The sequence below is a fragment of the Hetaerina americana genome, unplaced genomic scaffold (assembly GCF_022747635.1).
Source record: "Hetaerina americana unplaced genomic scaffold, ioHetAmer1.1.p SCAF_6, whole genome shotgun sequence".
Taxonomy (NCBI): Eukaryota; Metazoa; Arthropoda; class Insecta; order Odonata; family Calopterygidae; genus Hetaerina; species Hetaerina americana.
In genome coordinates this window covers 5,564,899-5,590,769 of record NW_027287205.1, presented here as the reverse complement: position 1 = coordinate 5,590,769, position 25,871 = coordinate 5,564,899, and the positions used below count along the sequence as shown (strand labels likewise).

Genomic DNA, 25,871 nt, shown 5'->3' with positions numbered 1-25,871 from the left:
AGGTCTCAACAACGACACGAAAGAACATCTCTCCGCTAATTTCATTCAGATGTCTCCTCGACATTCGTTTTATGAGCCCTGGTTTCCTTACCACTGTTCCACAAATTTTCTTCTCGTGTATTTCCAACACTTAGATTCGATGATCGTGTAAAACATAGGTATTTTACTGATGGTAGATCAGTCATATTTACTACCCCTCCGAGTCTGTGTGCGCGAGGATCTGAAGATTTCTTTCCCCACAATATCATCACTTCACAATTTTTCCAGATTTAATTTGAAACCCCAATCTCATCACTAAGCAAAACAAAATTGATAATCTCGGCGCACATCCGTAACTAAAGGGGCGCAGTTCCCTTCGGTGTTCCTGCTTGTGACCTCAACCAGCTCCCCCAACCCTCTCCTTTTGGTTTGACTTAAAATCCTTCGAACGGTTGTGGTGTACTCTGCTCGGGTGATTTCCTTGCACGAGTGCTTGTTTTCCGAATCAAGCCCCTAGCGTGAGGCATAACATCGAAGCAAGCCACCCTGGGGAACCCTGTGGGTAACTCGGTGTGATTCTAGTACGCGAGTTGGTTCCTGGTGGGGAAATAAACCACTCAGTTGAGTGCAACCAACTTAAGTTGCTCCCTTACGGTGCGTTTAAACTCTTCCCTTGGAAACCACAATTTGTATCGCGACAACCGAGGAACAATTTTTATCGCGTACGACAACGTGGTGCGTGAGTGCTTGGTGCTCGTGAGAGCGTGCCTACGTATGGGCCTTCACTTTATAAGAGTTGATCTCTGGCACGGTGTGGATTTCCCCTTTTCAAACACTCCAACAAAGCTCCCCATCCCACCCCATTCGAACACGAATGTTTGCAATTCCACAGGCTTTTCCTTGTTTCCTTCAAGCCATAAATTAGGTTACTCCGTGCGAGAAATGCCACTTTATTGACGGATATCACACCTGGAAAGCATAATGTGCGGACGAAGATTTAAGAACACCGCCATCAATCAAAAGAGAAACCTCAGTATATGCTGAATATTTATAATGTGATGCAGCGGCCATGTCAATTATAATAAAGATGATTAAATGGGAGAGAAGAGTGTGATAACGGCCAATGGATATTTAAAGGGAACACAAAGGAAGCAATCAAGGAGCCGATGGTAATCTATGCGAAAATAAGTTAATGAGAATAGTCGGGGATGATCCTGAAATAGGTGTACCAAGGGGTGAAAGGGAAAGTTAGGAAAGTCACTCAAAAAGAATCAAGGAGTCTGGGATTAATCAGGAGTCGATTAGGAAAAGGGATGAAGAAAGCGAGAACAGAGTTGGGGGATGAGGCACGTGCGTAGAAAATCAAGGAGCGAATGAATGAGAGAAATCAATACGGGGGCGGAAATATATTGACCGAAAGATACGATGAAATGTGAAGGCTTAAATTTGGACGGGAGGTGTCGGCAGACAGCACTCGGCAAGAGGGAAAGCGGACTGTCAGGAGTTAGGGGATGGATATGTACACCTGTGGAATATTTTACGTAGACAAGAATGGAAACTCGATATTACCTGCATTACATAAACTCTAGAAATTGAGAAATGTAACTACACATGTAAATAGTTACGAAAATGAAGGCAGTTGGAATAACTAACATCCTTATATATATGAATGGAATACATATAGTATGTATAGTTCATAGCATCTATCCCGCAAGCTCGTTCGTATATTAGGCGAGAATGTTTATGTCCTGCTCATAGAATTGTAATGGTTTAACTCTCATAGGGAAAAACGTTTCCTCATGAAACGACACATGCAGGCACTATAAAAGCAATGCATACGGATTTACTTGCACAATTTATACTACATGTACCTCTTTGCATGGTATTTTATCATCTTGGTAAGAGCCCACCAATATAAGTAGAATTCTTAATGTTCTTAACTGTAAAGTTAACAATTTAAGTTGTGATTTTCTAGAAAATAAATGGTACGCTACTAATAATTCATACAAAAATTGTTGAAATGCAAAAAAGACGTGGTCCCAGATGCAATTCAAAAAGAACGTGTAGGTATTTTTAAGCTATATGACTCGTTCCATAGCATTTCCACTGAAAAATTATGATAATGGAAAACACTGAGAACCATGTCAATGAATTTCATTAGCTTCTCATGAATTTACAGCTTCCAAGAAAATATTAAATGTGGAATATGCTACCTAAACAATTGAAGGCAGAGTACGTATTGAGGAAAAGGATTGACAAATAATGCCACATAATTTCGAGAGTGGAATAAATCACATTGGCAAAAAATATATTTTTGGGGATGGAATGTGAAGAATTTATTTTCCCATGCCCTCTTCCCTTTAACTAATCTTCCCCAAATTTCGGCTTGAATTTATTTGCTACTTTTTAGCTGAATAAAAAATATGAGTCTGCATATTTCAGCTAACCTCACCATTTCCTTTAAATACTGATCCCCCACATTATCCCACAAGAGGAAGTGGAGCAATTCATTTAGCAAATGCTATATTAGCAATGTAAAAAGAATACTTTGCACAGAATTGTTACAGTTAAATGACTGTTCAAACGAGGATTTGGTCTCAAATACGGAGAGGTTGGGGTTCAAAAATATAAGCGAAACGGAGAGGAAGACAAGAAATTCAGTATTACTAGTAGTTTTAGGAAAGGCGACCGACAACTAAAGTCATTTTCACCATTAGGGATGGACAGGAAATGATGAAGGGTGGAGAGAAACCCGGCGTAGCCTACTCTAATCGGAAGGCGCCACGGGATCCACAGTTTAACGTCCCATCCGACGGACGATGTACTCACTTAAAGTGCCCTCCACAAAGCACCTCATCGGGATACCACTGAAAAATATCTGTCACCTCCAGGATTCGAACCCGGGGCCCCTCAGTGGGTAGCCAGTACATTAGCCACCGCACTATCCAAATCCCCTGCATCTCAGAGTGGAATATGGTGGAAGGGGAAATTAAATCCTAAAGGAAAATTTGAAAGAGGGCAAGGGAAGTATGTAGATGGATAGGCTGGGATAGGAAGGCTGACTTAGAATGTAAAATAAAATGGGATGAAAGCTGGGGAGATGAAAGCAGGGATCCCTAACATGGTATGAAACCACTAAAGTAGAAGATATTAAAATATTGCATGTATGTACACAGCAAAAAATCTTATAACTAACTAGCTTTTAAAGTGCTTGAATATATGACACAGTTTCCATTTACCGTCCGAAACACTAACTTAATATGCCAAGAATAAATAAAAGAATAGGAAATGCGTTTAAAGTTTGGTTTACATTAAAATTTTTTAAAGCAAAAGTTCAGCTAAAAAAACAAATATGAATATGTTTAAGTTAAAGTGTTAGGGAGTTTCGGGTTAGCCGATGATTAGGGTAATTTTGCATCTCTCATAAACTCTTGTATTATACATTCTTAAAGATTATCAGAAAATAGAATTCAAAATCATGAGAAAAGATGTCGTAAAAACTCCAAAAAAGTTCAGATTTTTTTAGTAAAATAAAGTAACTATTTCAGTGACAATAGGTAGCTATTACAATTGAAGTCATCTCCAAAAATAACTCGAAGGCCTCCCCTAATAGTTGCCCAATTGCGCTGGCCCACTCCGCCAGAGGATGCACGCTAGAGTGCGCCGTTGCGCTCGTCACAGCTGGGCGGGATTGACTCTGACGAATGCACCCAAGTCCACAGGTTTGGCAATGACGCATATGACAAAAGCTCCCCCGGGTTTGCAGGGGCCCGGACCGACGAAACCCCCTATTGACAGTATTAATTTTTTACTTTACCTCACTCACAATGAATTAGAACCATGATCAGTGTTTCAGATAAACAAACTTATCCACCGTGCGTGGCGAACTGCATTCACTCGCCCGGCGAGCTCACTTTGAAGCACGGCTCCAGATATATCACAAACAAATGCATATTTTATTTTATTTATTTAAGAATTTAAGAATTTATTGTTGCAATTAGGCAATGGTCCAGACGGAAGTGATCAAGTCTGGTCAGCGGTCACTCTTACCATGCATATGCATACCGTCACGAACCGTCAACACCTCATTCACTTTTGCAATACTAATTCTAACACCGTCCACATCACATGCAAACAATATTTTAATAAGAACAATGGTATAATATTCCAAATACGTGCAATATACACGTATACAATATGCCATACAATACAATGTACTTATAACACGTGTACAATATACATGTACAAGTACAATAGTAATTATATTCCAACGATTCCAGTTATTGAAGCCCATTTCTTTTTCAGAGAGCATCCTTTTAAATGTAATTAAATTCATTTTAGGAAAATATATCATGAAAATGAAACAGATACTTCTTTTGATAAAAATATTTAAAATTATAATTATAAACGAATTGCACTTAAGTAATTCTCGCTTGGCTATCTATTTACATTTTATAAGAGGCGTAAAATGGGAAAGGTTATTGGTAACATATTTGAACTAATTTGAGTCATAATTTAATAAGCGTACCTAGGCGCTTATAGAGGTTATCTCCAAGTAAGATAATCTGTGAAGACTGGGAAGAATAAAAAGTAAGAAATATTTCGAAATCGGTTCATTAAACGCACTTTTTACGCACGATATTATTACTTTTCCCGATTTGACTTGAATTGGCCCCGCTGTGCCTCAGTCTTTTGTAAAGTATTGCCCAATGCAATGAGAATTGCGTCCTGAAAATTGTGGGAACCCAATGAGAACCAATGGAAAGAGAAGTTCGCTTAATCTTAAATTAGTTTCACAAGAGTGATCGAGCAGAAAATCGCGACTTTAAAACTCCCGAGACTGGATTCGCCGTTGATTCCGGAATTAATGGGTTCTCTATAGATTGAACTTGACATCCTTTCCTTGGTCTATTTTAGCGTTCCACAAAACGAAATTTCCTTCAATAGGAACACATCTGTTTCGAAATTGATGTGGCTTGGAGGTGCCTTGACTCTCTCACTATTGCATTGTCTCAAGTTGAGGGGGTTGGGCCGTGACCGCACGAGTCAAATGTGTGCCCTTAGTTCACGCCACATCAATGACGAGTGACGAAAATAAATGCAACAATAGTGGAGCGTTTTGTGTTGCATGCATGTTCATGTGGTGGTGGAGTTTCGCATTCTTGCTTCTTGTATCCTGGCTTGCGTGTTGTTGGATGGCTTTCGTGCTGTATCATGGGGTGCAGTTGTCTGTTGGTTTACGGTACATGTGTTTGCATGGGTGTTGGATGAAGGGATTTTTGCATGAGTGCGTGTTCTGCTGTGGGTGTAATTTTCCGTGTTGTTTTTTTGCATGTGGTATTTTTCCTTTTTACGGTTGGTGACCTAACACTCCCCGCCACACGCCCTTGCGGCGGCTTGCGGAGTATCATGTAAATGTAGATGTTCGTAAACAGATATGATGTGCATACACAGTCTTAAGCACTCCGAGGTTGTCATTAACTTTGAAACTTTTCTGAAAGCTTTCCTGGGCTATTTATGAGACGCCAATTATTTAAACCATATAATGTCAGCTGTTTTTCTCACAAATTAATTTACATCATTTAAAAAAGATGGATAGGTGATGTTATTTTAACGCTTTAATAACTCATATAATTACTCACACCATACCAGTTTGCGGTGAGAACGGCTTATATTTCTCCACCGTCAATCCATTACTCTTCTGACGGTAGTCCACTGTCGTTGAACATCCATATAAACGTTAACAAAGAACGACCCTGTTTCATCATCATAATTTTAATAGAACGTACTGAAGTATGCAAATTCAGAAACTTTAATCCAAATGATGAACCTCCTTTAGGACTTGGCATTTCGATGCCAAGTATAAGATTCCTCACTGATACCTAATCAAGCGTGATAGATGAAGTTCGTAAAGGGAATGAATGAAATTAGTTACATTTCCATCGATATGTAAGCAATTCATCATAGAGGGATGGAAACCAACCTTGAGAACTTTGTGATATCCCAAATAAGAATTTATTTCCGACAACCTGCAACCCATTCGGTTACATTTCGCAAAAGAACCAGATCTCATAACAATCGTTCGTGGAATATTCTCAATTGGTCCTCGAGGCACGAAAAGATATTGCATGTGCTTATACATTGCAAATGGGAGGAGGGAGAGCGGAAGATGAATTTACAGAGGAACTTCATGAAGTGGACGCCGATGCAATCAGGCTTAAATTGATGAGTAAAAGAGATGTACATTCTAAAATGAGCTTGTGGAAAATAAATGAAAGAAGACACTTTGCTTTTCCACAAAGAATATTTTTATTACGACCTAGGTGTCGTTGCAGCGTAACCTCATCAGGTCGACGTCTGTCAAATCTTTTGATCGCGGTTAAAATCTTCAGCTATAACGCAACCTAGGTAGTCATAAAAATAATACATATGGAAAAGCAAAGTGTATTGTGTGGGAGAAAGTGAAGTCCTACAAAGTGTCTTCTTTCGTTATGAAGGATTTCCACCATGTTACGCCTGAAACTGTCTTATGTGAAAAATGAGTCATCTTGAAAAAATCAGACAGCTCATTACATTTCAAACCCTCCTAAGTCATCTCATTGTTGGAAATCTATAATTAATATCATTGCACAAACTTTAAAACCCAAAGATACCACACCAGATATCCTTCGTTATTATTCCGTGGTTCTTCATTATGTATGGACTCCTCACAATAAAATATTCATGATTCCAATGTAAAATTTGTATAATAAATAGCAACGAAGTTGATCTTTAAAAACTTGGATTTGATGATCTTTTAAGACTAGGATTCGCTTGGACTTAATGTCACGGCAAAGAGCAGCACTATTAATTCATAGAATTATGAAAGAAAGAAAATTTAAAAAAAATACCCTAGATACTTCATGCAAAATTAAATTTCAGCGAATATGAATTCTTGAAAAAAGCAATATATATATATATATATAATTTTTTAAGGTAATCTACCGGTTTTCCCAACAAAACACAAAATCCATCATCCTACTCTACATCAGGTCCCTCTTCATCTCTGAGTACTTTCTTCCTCCCTTTATCCCGTCCAACATCCCTATCCTGTTCCTTCCCTTTCCTCATTTGCCTAACATTCTCCCCTCTACTACAGTCTTCAACATCCTGCTGCCGGTCAATACCCCCCTCAGCCACTTTTCCTGCCTCCATAGGATTGCTCCCAACAAACCCCTCTCTTCGCCCAAAATACCAAGTACTTTCTCATTTGTTTTCTTCTCGGTCCATCTCACCTTCTCCATTCTTCTCCACACCCACATTTCAAAAGCCTTCAGTCTACGTCTATCCTCCTTCTTCAATGACCACGTTTCCGCGCCGTACATAGCTACGCTCCATATCCAAGTTTTTACTATATTATTGTAATAATAATAATATTATTATTTTAATATTAAAATATAATATTATTGTAATATTATAGTATAATATATATTATTGTCATACATTAAATGAATTTAGAGTAATCCATAAATGTAACAGTTAAATGAAAGAGGCACGAGCAACCACAGAATGGCACATACACGGTACTGGAAATGTTATCGCTGTGGCACGACAAAACAATTCGTTAATGATTCATTTATTGTCGGCGTAACGGCTGAGAAAGTGCGTATTCCCTGCCCAGGGTCAGTCCCAAAAAGTAAGTAAAACGATTATTCCTGGCGAAGTGGACGACTGGAGTGGGACGATTTGGGGCGAGAAAAAGGGCGAGAGATCTCGAGAAAGCAACACGACCCGCGCCAATCATCTGCGGGCCGTTTCAGCCTGCTGATCGCTGCTAGACTGAACCCCTGTTCGAGGGTCGCGTCACAAATTCAAGATGCCACTTCCCATGTAGCAATGATATGCGATTAAGTTTTGAGTTAAACTCGGGAAATTGGGTTCGGAGACCATGGTAAAGGATGCTTATGGAGATGGCAAAATGTAATGGTTTCCTGCTTCTGCACAGAATGTCCTGGAAGAGTGGAGAGGAGTTTAACGATAAGGGATAATTTAATAATAATAATAATAAACACAGTTTGATGAAAATGTGCAAAAAGTGAGAGACATGCTCAATTATGATTGACCCCAAACTGTCAGGATGTGATAGCAGAAGAGTGCAATATTCAGAAAACCACAGTGCATTGCATTACTTAGGTCTACAATAAATTTTTCCTCCGATTCATTCTACTTATTTGTTGGGACAGACCATGTACTAAAAGAGCACAAAACCACAATAAAATGTCCGTATTAAAGTACCGGGAACTGATTATCCTCACGAGACTGTATCTTTCGACGCGCTCGCACCACGCAGGCTCGGTGTTGGGGGGTATGACCTTGAACACCCGCCAAGTGCCAATCGCCTGCAAGCGTTTGTTCAGGCTAGTTCGTGTTTTTGGTGGACCCCTGTATTGTGACTCGGTGCAAGAGCAAATTCAGCGAACGAATGAACAGTGGTACACCATGAAATTTTGTATTGGGCAAGTTGAATCGGCTACGGAGACATAAGGCCAAGTGTTCAAAGATGAAAGCATGTCATAAACTGCAGTTTTTAAATGACAATCACTTCAAAGATGACCAAGAGTGTGGGAGACGACCGTCGACGTCAAGAACCGACGACAACGTGCAACGCGTGCGGTAAGTGCTGAATTTAGACCGTCGGTTAAGTGTGCGTATGAACGACGATCGTATTAGCATTGATGAGATGACAGTGCACACCATTATTATTGAAAATTTGGCGATGCGAAAGATCTGTGATAAACTAGTTCCGAAGGACTTGACGGGCGACCAAGAGTAGATTAGAGTGTCTGCTTACGAAGACCTTCTGCAAAGGCATGGCGACGATTCTCCAACCCTACTAGTCCCGAATTGGCACCAGCAGATTATTTCTTATTCCCTAAAGTAAAATACACCCTCAAAGGACACCAACATGGGACGCTATAAGTGCCGTCAAAGAATGTTGAATGCGTACCCTTAAGGACCTTCCAGAACCCGCTTACGAGGAAGCCTTGGAGTCGTGGGAAAGCCGCTGGCGAAAGTGTGTCGACGCCCAAGGGATGTATGCTCTGAAGAATTTTGAGGCATTTTAGCAGGAACTGAGAAAAATCTATTCTCCCGATACTTTTTATGTGACCTTGTATAGGAATAAGTGCTAACAGGATAAAGCGCAATCGAAATAAATCCGTACCGAGTTTTAAGATTGCAATGGTAGTCCTTCCTGGCAATTTTTATCTGGAAAACGAATTATGAACTGAACTACGGAATGCCTGTAGGAAAATAAGGAAGAGGAATTCTTTGCCACCAGCTAGGAATATTTTGTGGCCATATTTTAGGCTGAGAGGGCCTCAGAGATTTTGACTAAAAAAAATACAAGACCCAAGTGTACGACGGTGAAAAAAAGGCCGATTTTGATAGGAAAAATGTAAGGGAGGGGCTTTTATAGGTAAGAAATTCACGTCGCAGCAGGTTAAGGAAGTTGAGGCTAAAAAAAATATTCCTTTTAATGGCAAGACGGAGGACAAGATTAAGCCGCTACGTTGCTCAAGGGAAGGCCTTTGAAAATTTTAAAGCATTAATGTCTCCAAATAAAAATCTGTTTTGACAAGCCACAGGCATGCTCCACTGTTCCTTCTATTCATTATTCGTCATTATTCTGTCTTCGTTGGAATGATATATTATTTGCAAAGCCACGACTTATCTTATGTTAAGGAATATGCTAAATTGACTTTTATCTAGTTGACAAATGTGTTATCATTGAAGTTGTCTCCTTGAATCGTAATATATCATTTCATTTAGTACATATTTTTAAAAATTAACATATAATGACCAAACATAGGCTATTTTAATTATTTAAATCAAAAAATAAAATAGTTTACCGAATTCGCTGCCATAGAGCCGATTTAATTAATTAAAGATTGAATATATATATATATATATAAATTAAGATTAAATATATATCTGAGAAATATATCTTTTTTAAATCATGAAACTATACTGCTACAGATATATCAAATTCATTGCTTTCCCGGCGATTGACGCTTTACTTGGGCAGACGAGCAATTAATTAATAGAGAGTTGACCGTAGGCTCAACGCTTACGTCTGTAATGTCAGCAGTGGCATCGGCAACTTGTGTTGTGATGTTGCCCCTCGCTGAGAATTCCCTGGAGGAAGTGTGGTTTCGGGGGAAATAGAATGGCCTAACGGCAACATTTTCGGGCCAGAAAGATTCACTTAGAAGCAATTCTTTGTTCGATTCTTCGTTTAAAGTCTTGGTTACAAACGGCTAATTAGCAGAAGATGTAGATTTATGTTCCCTAAAACCATGCTGAGATGGTGAAATGAGATTGGAAACCTCTAGGTAAGAAATTAGCCTAACATAGAATGCCTGCCTTCTCAAATATTTTGCTGAATTGGTTCTGCAGAGAAATTGGACGGTAGGAGTTAATGTCATGTCTATCGCCCTTGTTTCTATAAAGTGGAACAACTTTTGACACCTTCAGAGGAGATGCAAACACTCCTAATCGGAAAGATTCATTTATGAGAAAATGAAGAGGCTGAATTATGAATTTGATAGATTGCTTAATAATGCAACCGAGAATTCCATCAAAACCAGAGGTTTGTTTTGTACCTAGAGTCTTCACTTTATTTTTTAGTTCAGATTTTATGAGGGGATAGAGAAATAGGGACTTTGAGTGGGTAACAGCAATGGCTTCTAAATTAGGAGAGTTGCTCTGCTTAGCATAGAAGAAGGTTGAAAGTGATCAGCAAAGTCACCGGCAAGTTTGTAAAAGTCTTATATAATAATTCCTGATGAATCATTAATCTGAATTTGAGACTGCTTCCTGGGTTTGTTTCTGGTGGTATTAATAATTTTACAGATTTCTCTAGATTTATTATCAGAGTTATGATCCTATGGTGATTTTAGCAACGTTTGGCTGACTGTAATGCTTTTTCCTTTTTCAATATTGTCTTATGTGTACAATTAGTTTTACTAGAAATGGAAATAGAAACTCTTTAAGATGTTGAGCCATGAAACGTATTTCATTACTCTTCCAAGGTTTACACTAAGGGGACTTGGTTCTTTTTTTGTACTGAACAGGAAATGACACGTTTAAGTAGTGCAGAAATTTAGTATAAAACTTATCAAAAGAGGCAGTGTTTTACACATTGTGCCACTCCTCAAGCCACAAGAGATTCATAAAATGATGAATGTTAGAGCTATTGAAAGATCGAGTGGGATAAACCTCTAAAGGAGTGTTAGCATTCATTATAAAAGTAGCCACGATGGGTAAATGATCAGAAAGATGTGAGGGGATTGTCCTAGTACTTACTTCATCACCACCAAAATTAGAAATGAAACCATCAAGTGAGATAGAAGAATGTGTAGTTATGTGAGTGGGTTCCTTATTATGTACACGCAAGTTATAAGATTGAATAATAGCCAAGAATTCAGTGTAATCAGTTGTGTTAGCCAGCATGTCAATATTAAGATCACCAGTAATAATTATCATACCAGTGGGCTACTTAGCAATTATAACTTCTAAAAGACTGACAAATGTATCCCAACAAAAGGGGAAGTTTCCCATGAATGATCTGTATAAAGAACAAAGGGCCAAAGAAAATTTGTTATTAATTAAAGCCATCACAGGGCATTCAAAATTGCGCTAATCCAACAAATTTTTGAAGGGAATTACATTTGCGGGATACTCAAGTATTTCCTTTGAAAGAAACATAACACCGCCATTTCTACTGTTGGATCGGCTGTACATCAAGAACTCTGTAACCTGAGAGTTTAAAGGACGGCAATTCCTGGTTAAACAGCCAATATTCACATAAACATAGAACGTCAGGTTAATAGTCATCTAGCAGTATTTCCAATTCAGAAATTTTGTTTCTAACACATTGAATAATTATATGCAAGATCTTGATAGGGAAAATCCTATCAGATTTCCTGTTGCCTAGTCAGATCAAATTTTTCACGTTTTTGTGAGGTTTCTCTTTCGATGTGGAGGCTATGCCGGTTGAACGCCTGGTGGAGTCCAAAACTTTTTTCTCTTTGGCCACCTGAGCACCGGTTCGAGCGTCCGCGACCGCGGTATTCTCCGTCCTGAGCAGCTTGGCTTTCGTTCGCGTGTGCCCGCGTGTCATCAGATCCTTCGCCTCAGTGAACAAATTTCGCACGGCTTCAATCTTCGCCGTACGACGGACGCCGTCTTCCTGGACGTCGCCCTTGCTTTCGACCGCGTTTGGCACAAGGGCTTCATTTACAAAATGCATACCCTCGATTTCCCCCCCCCACCCCATCCTCCTCCTCGTCCGAAATTACCTCTGCGATCGTACGTTCCGCGTGTCGTTGGGTGATTCCCTCTCTTCTGTAAAGAGAGCCGAGGCGGGCGTGCCGCAGGGCTCTCTTATCAGCCCTCTGTTATTCAACTTGTACGTCAACGATCTGCCTTCTACGCCTCACACTTCCCTTTACATGTACGCCGATGACACTGCTATCGCCGCTATATCTCGAACTCGCTCCGCGAACATCAGACGACTTACAGCACACCTTGACAAACTGCACCGGTGGACACAGACCTGGAAAATACGAATCAATCCTGACAAAAGCACCCATATTCACTTTTCCCGCAGACGACAACGCACACCCCACGTTCCTCTTTTCTTCCACCAACACATTATACCGAGGGCTTCTTCGCACCGATTTCTTGGTGTCATTCTAGACAACCAGCTCACTTTTCAGCCGCACATTGACATTTTCAGTCAGAAGGCAATGGTCGCAAGGAGCCGTCTCGGCTGCCTTTTTTCCGTGATGTCTCCCCTGAATCACGCCGACAGGATGCGACTTTACAGGTCAATCATTCGCCCGCAGTTTCTGTACGCTTGCCCCGTGTTTGCCATCCGGAAAACGCTCTGGCGTCACCTTGAAACCATTCAAAACAAGGCTGTTCGGTCGTTACTCTAAGTGAGTCGCTTCATTAGGATGGCCGACGTGCGAGCGGCGCATAAACTCCCGTCCGTCGCGGAGTTTATTCGCTCGTAAGTCGCGTCTTTCGAATCCCGCCTCGCACCGTCTGGAAATCCGCTGCTACAAACCATCTGGGACTATGATCCCGGAGAGAAACACACTTATACACTGCCTAAAGATATAACTCGCCTATGAGTCTTTACTATGTCTTTTAATTTTAAATTTTCTTCGTAGTATTAAGCTGCTTCACGGCCGGACGGATCTTTTCCTCCGTCCTCCAAGTCATTTTAGTATTATTTTATCCGCTTCACGGTCTTGCTGTCACCCGCTTCCTCTTGCCCAAGTGTGATTTCCCGCTGTGGGAAATGGGCGACCCTCGCCTCCGCTTCCATTTTGTACCGCTCTATGCTCAGAGTGTGCCGGTGGGCAGTTAGTGCTGTTAGTGACGTGCTTTTTTTTTCTTTTTTGTAAAAAGCCGTTCCCTGTCGGCTTTCCTTTCTTGTTAGATTAATAATTCATATTTTATTCCTAGTTTTAAGTTTCACTTTCTCGCAAACCGCACTTCCACCTCAGCCATGTTTCTTTCTTCGATGCCATGCGTTTCTTATGTACAATGACCGGTAAAGGTGGGACTTCACTCACCTCAGTGGTTTATACTTGCCCGCTTGGGCAGTCAATGAACTTTTGCGGTCGTCGGGCGTCCGACGTCGTGCTCGTCATGGACGAGCTCCTGGCCTTCCTTAAACATTTTGTGCCACACAGAAACTCTTGTGCGGTTTAGGGCATCATCCCCGTAAGCCTATTCAATGAGTCCAAGTGTCTCCGACGCGGCCCGGTCTCATTCTGGCGCGACGACACCACAAACAATGACACATAATAAAAATCCACCTCCTGTCTCAACGCATGCCGGGAGGCGACTGAACTAAAGTGCGCCTGAGTGGTGGTGGACCCCTCTACCGAGCCGACCGGTCGGACACCCATCCACCTCTCCGTTGAGGCTACAGCGAACCAGTCACGATACTTATTTTACGGACCCTGTAGAAAAAGCTCTCAGTGTAAATTACGTTTCCTCGATAGCTCCAGCGGTTGGAGCATTGGCCATGAACACATACATATGCATAGCAGACAAATAAAAAGATTAACCAAATCACAGCTCAACAATAGTGGAGTTTTTGTTTTCGTCAATCTTTTTATTTCTATAACCATGATGAAATGCAGGTGTCCTTTCAGAATAAGTGAACGTCATGGGGTATTATCTTTACAATATACATGTGTGTGTGTATATATATCTATATATTTTTATTGATATATATTTAGACATACTAGTACTTTTTTCATCCCAATTCCAGCGTTCCATGCCGCTGATTCTTAGAGTGCCCGGCTGCATATGAGTGTTTTAACGAACTACTTACTTGCTGGCAACCTTATAATCTTTGAACGTATTAGTTGCCTCTTCGTCAAGAACGCCTTCTTAGCACGAGCTATTCTTCGCCACCGAGGTCCTCGAAGTCACACATGTGAACCCGCCCAGACGGATGAAGGATTCCACTGGCTCAAGTTTCACTCCACAAATGGCGATGTCAATCTTCAACCTCACTCTTCCACATGCAATGAATTACAGTTCTCTTTTTGTTGATGCTCATTTTATATTCCATGGCAACAGAGTTGTGTCCAGGTCCTCTCGCGTTTCTGCAACTACTGCGATGCCATCTGTGAACCGAATCACATGAACTTCTTTGTCATTCACCCAGACTTTGCTGATGCCCAATTCTGGTACATTTATTATACCTTGTAGATATATTAAATAGTGGGTCGCGGTATTTCAGAGGTTGAGCGTTGGACTGCTGACCAGAGGGACCCGGGTTCGATTCCCGGGCTAGGCACTCTGGGCACCTGCAGCTTCACCCAAGCTGTGTGATTTTTCGGGTGTCAGATTTTCCTGGGAAACTATAACCGGCACAGGGAAAGGAACCGGCCCCCCTACCCTGATATGTGAATTTTCACACGCCGTATAGGGCCATAGTACTGGGTGAACTTTATCATCACCAACCAAACCGCCTTAAGGGTTGATCACTATGTTTATGGCTTTTTATACATTGAATAGTACTAGGTAGAGGAATCCTATGTACGACAACATCCTTAACATGTTTCAAACAGGTTCAGTAATATTATTTTTTATTTAGCGACTTTTGGGGCGTAATCGAGACTTTTCAGTCTCTTCTTCCAACAAATCTCAAAACAGTTAAAATCCATAACCTTGGCGGGACTCGAACCCGCGACCCCTATGCTGGCCGGCAAGGTTTTTCCCCCACCGCCACCGGAGCGGACAAATTTTTATGTCAGCAATAAATGGAGTAGGGTCAATACAATGTTCAAATTAACCACTGCTAAAATGTTTAGAACATCAAGACAATATCATGGTCATAATTTTACTCTGTCAGAAACACTTAGTACAAAGATTCAAAATTGGTGCCCTAATCATCCCGCAAAATTTGTCATTTGCTGTTGCAAATTTACGATGTATTGCGATCACATTCCTTTTTTTCCCCGTTGTTATCGCTTTTGATTTTTTTACGGTAACTTTCGAATAAAATCCCCAAATAAACTAATTGACGGTTAAGAGGGTGACGGCCAAGTGCATTAAGAATTTTCATTGCTTTCGCTGTCATACTTTATCCTCAAGAGACGTACCTACGATGAATTACCCACCCGCTTCCTTATATTCCAGGTCCACATGTCCGTGGGGGTCAAGATCAGCGCCTTTTGGTGCTTCCGGGACCTGGACAACGTCAAGCTGTGGCAATTCCACGAGGTCTACCTGTTGATCCTCATCCTCGTCGTTCCGACGTGCGTCATGGCCAGCGCCTACGCCTCCATCTGTTGGGAGATATGGAAAGTAATGCGGAGGCGGTACGCCATGACCTGCGGGAGGAAAGGGTAAGGCGGCGGGCGCGTTTGAAAACTCTGAAATGTGCGCTCACTTTCCTCTGCACCTTCAAAAAGCAGGGTTGAATTTAAATAAAGGTCAAGGTAAAGGGCTGGGTCATTCTTACATAAATATATCCACATTTTGTGAAAATCAACACATCTTCAACAAAGTGGATGACAAAATGTATGCATATGTTTTAGCCGCGTTTTACGACGTCGAACTTGAGCTGGAGGAACACTGAGAATGAGTCTGTGAATTCTAAAATATGCGGATTTTTCGAGCAGCGAAAAGAGATCACTACTTATGTTGAACCATTGAAAAACTTCTTAACTTAGTGTCAGTAGGGTAATATTACGAGAACGTCGGGGAACATATTTCACCCTTATGCGAAGCAACAAACGAGTTTTTTTAATGTAATCGTAATCATTACTTCCTTTTTTCCAGCATAAAGAGAACAGAAAATTACTACATGAATAAAAAGCATTAAAATTCAGGGGTTTAACGTGATTAATCGAAAGCAAGTTCTACGTATTTTTATTAATATATTTTAAATAATAATTGACACGACAGTCAGTTGCCAATATTTACCCTCTGCCCTCCTAAGAGTGGAGGAACGCATATTCCACGTGCATAAACTATCCATAATAATTATATGCGCCTATCTCCTTACGCTGAATTATTTTTACCCAAAACAATATAGGATACATCAAGAAATTTAAGAGTGCCTTGAATTTACTATCATGTGAAAAGTCTAAACCAAGGGTCAAAAGTATGACTCTGATTCGCACCAGTAGAGAGGAAAATAAGCTATATGTGCTTATGAAATAGGATTGGAGAAAATACTCTGATATGATCTGAAATCGATATTTTTCTGGAATATTTACAACTACCTGAATGTGTAGGCCCTATGCTGCATTGAGTCAACCAAAGTTACCTCCTAATTTTTCTTTTTTTTAATTGAAATAGCTTCAATAAAGTAATGTGGCATTAAATACACACCCTGTAGTAATAAAAAACCTACATGAAAATAATTTCCAAAGTAAATCAATACCCAGTTCGCAAATGAATTGCCAGAATCAATGCCCCTTTCTTTTGCAGTGATCAACCAAATATTTCTGAAGAAAACGTTATTTTCAAGCTTCAATTTTCTAAGAATATGAGAGAAAGTTAATTATTTTTCAATAAAATCATGCAGGTCAATCAGATCAGGTCAGTCATGCAGGTCAGTATCAATGACAAATTATTCTACTTTCAAACTGTCCTCAGTGGATTTCTGAACCCACACAAGAATGTTTTCCATTGTATTTAATGATGAGGACTAGGAATGGAAATTTTACTGTCTCTGTCCTAGTTATTCAGGTTCAAGGATTGCTATTTCTTTGCAACGTTGGGGTATCTGGTTCGCCAGCGGAGTATAGGTTGAATTTGATGCAATGCGTTCTGTTACCATGTATCCCCTGCCTTAGTTGCTTGACTCTCCTCCCCTAACTCCCCCTGAATTATCACCCCAAGCCCTAGTTTGCATTCCCTATCCTGACTCCTCCCTCCCTCAGGGTTCCATTGGGCATTGAGTCGAAGTGCAGGAATTGTAGTACGGAATAAGAGCAGTAGTGTATTAAAAGCCCTATCCTCCTATTCTCCATTTCAGCCATATTTTATACAGGATTCACAAGCTTTCCATTCTGTGCCACATGTATAGTATATGTATGACCTCAAGAGATGGTAGAATTACTGGGCCATCCAAAAATCAAGGATGCTATTGCTTGCAAAAATAGAATATGAATATACGAGACCCTCGTACATACCTGTATATGTATATGTGTATATATATATATATATATATATATATATATATATATATATATATATATATATATATATATATATATATATATATATATATATATATATATATAATGTCTATATCCATAAACTAATAGATGGCAACAACCGATGAATATATGGAATATATATGGAATCATAATTGCCTGTGGCTATATCTACCGTAAGTATACAGAAGAATAGAGTCAGGTGATTGAAATTAATTCCAAATGACTTAAGGATCAAAAAATGAAAAATATTTACAAGCCAACAAAATATGCCACGTTATTGCTTTTTTGCTATGATTTGTAAGTCAAAACGAGACATAGGTTTGCTTGGCCTTTTATTTGCTCTACAAATTACCTTTCAGGAAATCAAATATTAAAAAATAAAAAAAAATAATGCAATGGAATTTTCTTATTTTGTTTGCTTTACTTCACTTTCCTAGTACTGGCGCTGAGCTGTTCTATACACCCTCCAAGTTCTATGAAAGTGGTGATTGTTTCAAACCTGAATTGAGTTATGCTTTTGTAATTTAGAATTTTCTCAAGAAAATTATCCATGGAGAAGAAAATTGTAGACAGGGATGCGTAAGCTAGAAGTCATTAATTATGCGAAAGAAAAATGAAAACGCAAGGCTGCCAGGATTTATCAGTTAATAAATCTTTTAAATGAAAGTTACGTTCTAGTCGGGAAAAGTGGATGATCTGTTGTATGAAAGACTACTCAGAATGGGGAAGGATTGAAAGAGTGTCGTATGAAGAAGTAAGCCAGTGGATCCAGGAAAGTTGGCAGGGTGTCAGAGTGACTTTTGTAAAAAATGGATTTGAAAAAGCTTTAGACAATATTTCAATGCCAGTGCTAGAAGATGAGGAAGAGTTAACTTCAGAGAGTAAACTCAGAGATGTGCCTGAAGAGATAATAAATGCACTTAATTCATTTAATTGTGATTCAGGTGACGAATTTCTTGGATTTGAGTGATCAACCAATCCTATCATATATTTATACCTACGTGTATATAATCTGATATACTCTACGCGTATGTGAAGTACTATACATTAGGATAAAGAAGAAGTTTCCTCTTTTTCTCGTGGATTTATGAATTGAAATAACTGTAACAATAGCAGATCTGTATAAAATAGAATGCAATTAGAAAGGCATGCTTCCAGACGAATTTATTTTTGCAAAACTCTTCTATAAATTATTTTGCATAAGTATGTCAGTGTTTGGATTTTTTCAAATTTCATTGCATCATCATTTTTTTGATCATCTGAGCATTTTTGTGTAGATAAGGTGTGCATTATCGATGGGAAATTACGGTAATACTGAGTATCCAAATCAAATTAATAACTCTTAGCTAATCACCTCACAAGCATGTCATAACCCAAAGATGTCTTTAAGGTTAGCTTTTAATATTCCTAACGAATTGATGCATTGCCTGGAACAAAAATTAATTAAGATTTTTAGTCATTCACCATGCCCACTTCATTTTCTGCCACTAAATAAATGGCAATCAATATCTGTCTAGCCAGAGACATAGAGACATGTAGCAGACCCATAAAAACAGATAATTTTAAAGGTGAGAGATTTGACTTGAAAATCATCAATAAACATCTACATACTAAAATAGGCGATAGCAGCAATTGAAATCAAGAAACCACAAAATTACTGGAAATACCCACCGTAAAATAGATGATAATTCTATTTAACACAAATCCAGAGGCTCCATCAAAGCATTTATAAAAATACTGCCAAAATTCCATTTTTTAATTATAACAATTGCCATACAAACCGCATTCAAGACAGGGAAACATGAATACTAAGACCTGAATTGTGGAGAGTGCCTATGTGCTAAACCCAATCTGGCCAAGAGGTGGAGCGGGGCATAGAATGATCTTAATGTGTTGCCACCAACCCATGGTGAGCTCTTGGTTGTGGAAATCAGAAAGGACAGCAAGACAAAAATTCTGTGGGGGCAGTGAAGTGCTCACTGGGTTGCCTATCCTGATTTGCATTCATTTTTGTGCTTGGGTTTTTTGGCTTTCCACCATTATGCAACCACTCTCATGGCATTTTTTACCTTAAATTTTTATGGCAAATGGGCATATGCCATGAAAAATGAGGTTTGACACCCCCCTATATTTTTTCAACCCTAAAAAATAACCGAAATTCTTCATTTCAACTTTCAAATTTGACATTTAAATTGTTTGGATGGAGTCTGAAGATGTATGACGCAGAAATATGCAAAATTCTTACATGTTGTCAAGTCATTTTAAAAACTATTCTCAACTCAACATGATCACAATCTGAAAAAATTTTCTAAGATCATCTTTAATGTGCATCTACACTCATATACAGAGAGGGTTTCTAATTAAATGATATAACAGCAATTTTGATTTGATTAAGGAATACAAATCATGATTTCATATATTTTCTCTAAAACAAGTTTCACTTTTAGAGTATTTTATCACAATTCCCATAAATAAGGAAGTAAAATAAGGCAGAAAAGCATTTAGGTAAGATAGAAGAAGGTAATATAAGGAAATTATAGATTGACAGAGGCTATTAAACATCTATTGAAGTTTGCAATATTTTTTTAGATAAATATTTAACCTTTTGTCTCTCTGTTTGTCAGGATAAACCCTCCGCTGGATGACCCCTTAGGCAATGGAGGGTCATCTGAGACCTCACGGGTGACGGAGAGCATTCGCTTGTCAGGAGGCAAGAAGTCCAGTCGGAGATTCCGTGCCCCACGGCGGATGAACACTGAGACATCCGAGATGGAGAGTGGCACTGTCAGAAAGGTACGGTATATTGATCACATTGTCAGAATATTTTCTACGAACAGCATCAAGTTATGATCAATCACAAATGCACATAAATCTCATGTCATGTATGCTTCCACTCTCAATTATAATTTTTTATCTCCTGGCTAGCACCATGATCATTTAATATTTATCTGGATGAATGGAGCCTCACAGGCCAAACATGACAAAAGATCATTTCAGAAAGACTAGACATTTATCACATAAATTCTTTGAAAAATAGCATATATATAAATAAATATATAAATAAATATATAAATAAATAAATAAATAAATAAATATAAATATATATATATTTTTAGGTAATCTACCAGTTAAGGTAGGTTTTTGGATGGACACAACTACCAAACAAATATTTTATTACTCCTAACAAAACACAAAATCCATCATCCTACTCTATATCAGGTCCCTCTTCATCTCTGAGTACTTTCTCCCTCCCTTCATCCCGTCCAACATCCCTATCCTATTCCTTCCCTTTCCTCTTTTGCCCAACATTCTACCCTCAATCACAGTCTTCAACATCCCCCTACTGGTCAACACCCCCTTCATCCACTTTTCCTGCCTCCATAGGATTGCTCCCAACAAACCCCTCTCTTCGCCCACCATACCAAGTACTTCCTCATTTGTTTTCTTCTCTGCCCATTTCACCTTCTCCATTCTTCTCCATACCCACATTTCAAAAGCCTCCAATCTACGTCTATCCTCCTGCTTCAATGACCACGTTTCCGCACCGTACATAGCTACGCTCCATATCAATGTTTTTACGAGTCTTTTCTTAACATCCTTACTCAAAGTCCCTGTCATCAACTCCCTCCTCCTTGTGAAAGCCTCTTTGCCTAGCGAAATTCTTCTCCTTACGTCCTCACTACTTTGACCTTGTTGGTCCAAAACACTACCGAGATACGTAAACTGTTCTATCTGCTCCAGTTTTTGCCCTCCTATTTTAATGTTAAGCTTGGCCTTTTTCTTTCTAGAAAATCGCATAACCTTTGTTTTATTAATATTGATTCTCATCCCATACCTGTCGCACTGAATTTCCAATTCACTCAGCAATGCTTGCAGCCCCTTGGCTGACTGACAAACTAAAGCTTGGTCATCAGCAAACCTAACTGATTTTACGAATTCCCCGCCCACTTTCATTCCTACCTCCAGTTCTTCCCATGCCTCTTTGATCATTTCCTCTACATACAGGTTGAACAGCAACGATGATAATGGGCAACCCTGCCTTACACCCCTTCCTAACACTGCCCATCCTGACTCCTCGTTTCCCACCCGCACCTGAGCAGTCTGAGGCATGTACATGTTGCGGATTAGCCTCCTTTCCCTCCAATCTATTCCTATCTTCTGCAATGTACTCATTAGTTTTTCCCAATTCACTCTATCAAACGCTTTTTCGAAATCTACGAAACAGGCAAATACCTCCTGGTTGTGTTCTATATTCCTCTCGATTATTAATCTCATTACTGCAATGGCATCACGCGTATCTCTCCCCTTCCTAAACCCAAACTGATCATCCCCTAAGTAATCATTTGCCCTACTCTCTATCCTTTGGTTGATGATCCTGAGAACAACTTTAGCTGCGTGGGATATCAAACTAATTGTCCTATAGTCCTCACATGACGTGGCCTTTATCTTTTTCGGAATAGGAACTAAAACTGATCTCACAGAGTCTTCCGGCAAGATTAGTAGTAGTAGTAGTATTGAGAGTTTTAGGGTGCGTCGACAGCTAAGGTCATTTTGCACCACTCATTAAATATAAAACTCAAATTCCTTTTTACTTAGGAATAAATAAATACGATTAAATATAAATAAATAAATAAATAATTGTTAAAATCAAAGGCCATTAAAATTATGAGATCCAAAACTATATCTGCCTCATTAAAACAGTTGCCCTTAAAAAATTTAAGACTCGATTTATGGACTCAGAGTCATCCCCTAAAATATTTTTTAAGTCTCCCCTTATCTTCAACATGTCTCTGGTCCCTTGGTATCTTCTACATTCTGTCAGGATATGTTTTATTGTCAGGGGTTGGAGGCACTCATTGCAGCGGGGCTGTTCTTTTACCTCCGCAAAGAGGTACGAATGAGTGAGGGCAGAGTGCCCTATTCTCAGGCGCGTAATCATGACCTCTTCCCTCCGAATTTTCCGGATGGAAGACGACCATGGTGAAACGACCGGTTTTATTGCCCTGAGTTTATTATTTTGCAGAGACTGCCAAGCCTCCTTCCACTGTTGCAAGACCGAGTTCCGCAAGGCGGCCTTTACGTCCTCCATTTGAACCAAGGTGGAGTCGGTCTCGGGTTTTCGAAGGGCATCCTTCGCTGCCTGGTCAGCTTTTTCGTTACCTCTTATGCCGACGTGACCAGGAGTCCATATAAAGGAGACCCTGTTACCCTTTCTCTGAAGGGACAACAGGGTATAATGGATCTCCTGGACTATCGGGTGCACACGTGCAAAGACCGATAAAGATTTTAGGGCGCTCAACGAGTCGGTGCAGATGAGGAAAGAGCCATTGCTTTCTTTTATTTCTCCTAGGGCCGTCCTTATGGCTGACAGCTCGGCTGTGAAAATGCTGCATGAAGTGTGCAGTTTTTCCCCCACGACTCCATGGTAGTGGGACACGACCGCATAGGCACTTGACAACTCTGACTTTGACCCGTCGGTGTAGACGGGGACGAAGTCAGAAAGTGAGCCGAGGACGGCACTGAAGAGCTGCTGGTATTCGGAATCGGTCGTCTTGGCTTTGCGGCGTGCACTGGCAATTAGTTTAATATCCGGCATTGGCGTTAACCAAGGCGGATACTTAGCATAGGAGACGGGGCATATTTGAGGAAATGTAAAATTTACCTCATTGATAAAATCATTAAAACGAACGGCAAAGGGCCTAGTTGCCCTTCTCCGCCTGTTAAATAATTCTAAAATCCGTTGGTTAAAAACTATGTTAAAACAAGGGTGGGTTGTCTCTGATAAAATTTTACAGGCATAATTGCCCATTAAAATCATCCTGCGGGTTTCCAACGGAGGTTCCCCTGCGTCTGCAAGTAAGCTTGGGACTGGGCTTGTTCTAAATGCCCCGGTGGCCAACCGTATCCCAGCATTGTGGACACATTTAAGTGGTCTCAAGTAAGACTCTCGTCCTGAGGAATACATTATGGAACCATAGTCCAGTTTGGATCGCACCAAGCCTCTGTACAATAAAACCATGGTGGTGCGGTCTGCTCCCCAAGTGGAGTGAGTTAAGAACTTTAAAACGTTGAGGGTTTGGCGACACCTCTCGCGTAACACGCGGATATGCTCCCGCCAGTTCAGCTTTTGGTCCAGGATCATGCCGAGAAAGCGGACGGACTCCACAAATGGAAGGATCCTACCAAACAGGGTTAGGGTCGGGGTCACGTGGTAACCGCGAACACGGTGAAAGTGCACGCATTTCGTTTTCTCCACGGAGAACCGAAATCCGTTCTTTCGCGACCACTCTCCAAGTTTGTTTAGAGTCACCTGGGCTTGCCTGGAAGCGCTTGGCAGTCGTGTCGACCGGCAAAATATGGCTAGGTCGTCCACATAGAGCGATGCCATCACCGGGGCATTGATGCATTCCACCACGTCGTTGATGGCGATGGCAAATAACGTCACGCTCAGTACTGAACCCTGGGGTACCCCGTTCTCCTGTGTAAGAGATCGGGAAAAGTGCTTCCCAGTCCTTACTTTAAAAAGGCGGTTGGTTAAAAAATTTCTGATAAATAGGGCCATGTTGCCTCTAAATCCCCACTTGTGGAGCGTGTTGAGGATTCTCCATCGCCACACACTATCATAGGCCTTCTCCAGGTCGAAGAAGACTGCTATGACGTGTTGACGTTGGAGAAAGGCTTCCTGGATGAAGTTCTCAGTGCGAACCAGATGGTCTGTCGTGGACCTGCCACGCCGAAAGCCGCACTGAGCGTCGGAGAGCAGGTGTCGACTCTCCAAGCACCACATGAGACGTCGGTTTACCATCCGTTCCATCACCTTGCACAGGCAGCTGGTGAGAGATATGGGACGGTAGTTGTTCGGGTCATTTTTGTCCTTGCCCTGTTTTGGGATTGGTATCACGATGGACTCTCGCCAGGCATTTGGAAAACTGCCCTCGTTCCAGAGTTGGTTGAGGGTATTTAGGACCTCCCCAATCGCGGTTTCCGGAATGTTCCGGAGAAATGCGTTGTGGATTTCGTCCGCCCCTGGCGAGGTGTAATGGGAGTCTTCGATGGCGGATTTAAGCTCCCAGGGCGTGAAAGGCTCATTGTAATATTCCCGTGTAGGACCTGCACCAAATTTGAGATGGACTCTCTCGCATCGCCTCTTCCTGTTCACAAAGTCCGCGGTATAGCCCTCGTCACTGCTATTGGCCGCGAACTGACTGGCAAATATGTTGCTTATTTCGGCAGGTGAATTAACCACCCGGCCAGAAACAAGCAATGGCGAGATGACAAATGAGCCCTTGGACCCGGAGATTTTCTTGACTTTGTCCCATACCTGCCCAAGTGGCGTGCGATGGTTGATGGTAGAGACGTATTCTATCCAGGAAGCCCTCTTGGCCTCCTTCACGGCCCTTCGAGCTCGCGCTCTCAGGCGGCGGTACGATGCCAGATTAGTTGCCGTGGGATATTTTCTAAAAATATTCAATGCTTTTTTCCTCGCCCGAATCGCCCGGTCGCATTCCCCGTTCCACCAAGGGACAGGAGCTCGATTTATATTCCCGGACGTACGAGGGATACTTTTGGTAGCTGCCGCCAACAGCGTTGAACTTAGTTTATCGACGTTGTGCAACGCGTCGAAACTTGCGTCGTGTTTATATGTAAACGTACGCTTAAAAAGTGGCCAGTCCGCACGGTTAATACGCCACTTTTCCGGAGGTTTTGAAATGGTGGGCGAAGAGTCTTCTTTAACGAGTAGAAGAGGAAAATGGTCACTCCCACAGAGATCGTTGTGGGTGGACATTTTCAGCTTTGGGGCTAGACTTCTCGAGCATAGACAAAGATCTATTGCTGAGAATTCCCCATTGAAGCTGTTAAACCGGGTTTTTTCGCCGCTATTTAATAAAAACAGGTTAAAATCCTCAATAAAGTTGGATAAAATTCGACCTCTCCTATTGCTTTGGGTTTCTGGCCCTCCCCAGAGAGGGTCATGGGCATTAAAATCTCCCATCAAAATGAACGGCTGAGGAAGCTGGTGGACAAGGGCTTCAAGGTTCAGGCGGGTCACCGGTGCACCCTCTGGCAGATACACGTTGCATAACGTCATCCTCTCAGGGGTGTGCACCGTGACAGCGACGGCCTGGAATGGAGAGTTCAGTTGGA

General features: G+C 40.8%; 1 protein-coding gene across 1 annotated transcript in view; it reads left to right on the top strand.

The window, feature by feature from the left end:
• Positions 1–25,871, top strand: part of LOC139695179 (gastrin/cholecystokinin type B receptor-like) — a 585,619-nt gene that overhangs the window by 547,227 nt on the left and 12,521 nt on the right. The window contains exons 4-5 of the mRNA XM_071593852.1: positions 15,694–15,902; positions 20,351–20,519. Of these exons, the coding sequence (XP_071449953.1) occupies positions 15,694–15,902; positions 20,351–20,519 (378 nt within the window). The remainder of the gene's footprint in view (positions 1–15,693; positions 15,903–20,350; positions 20,520–25,871) is intronic.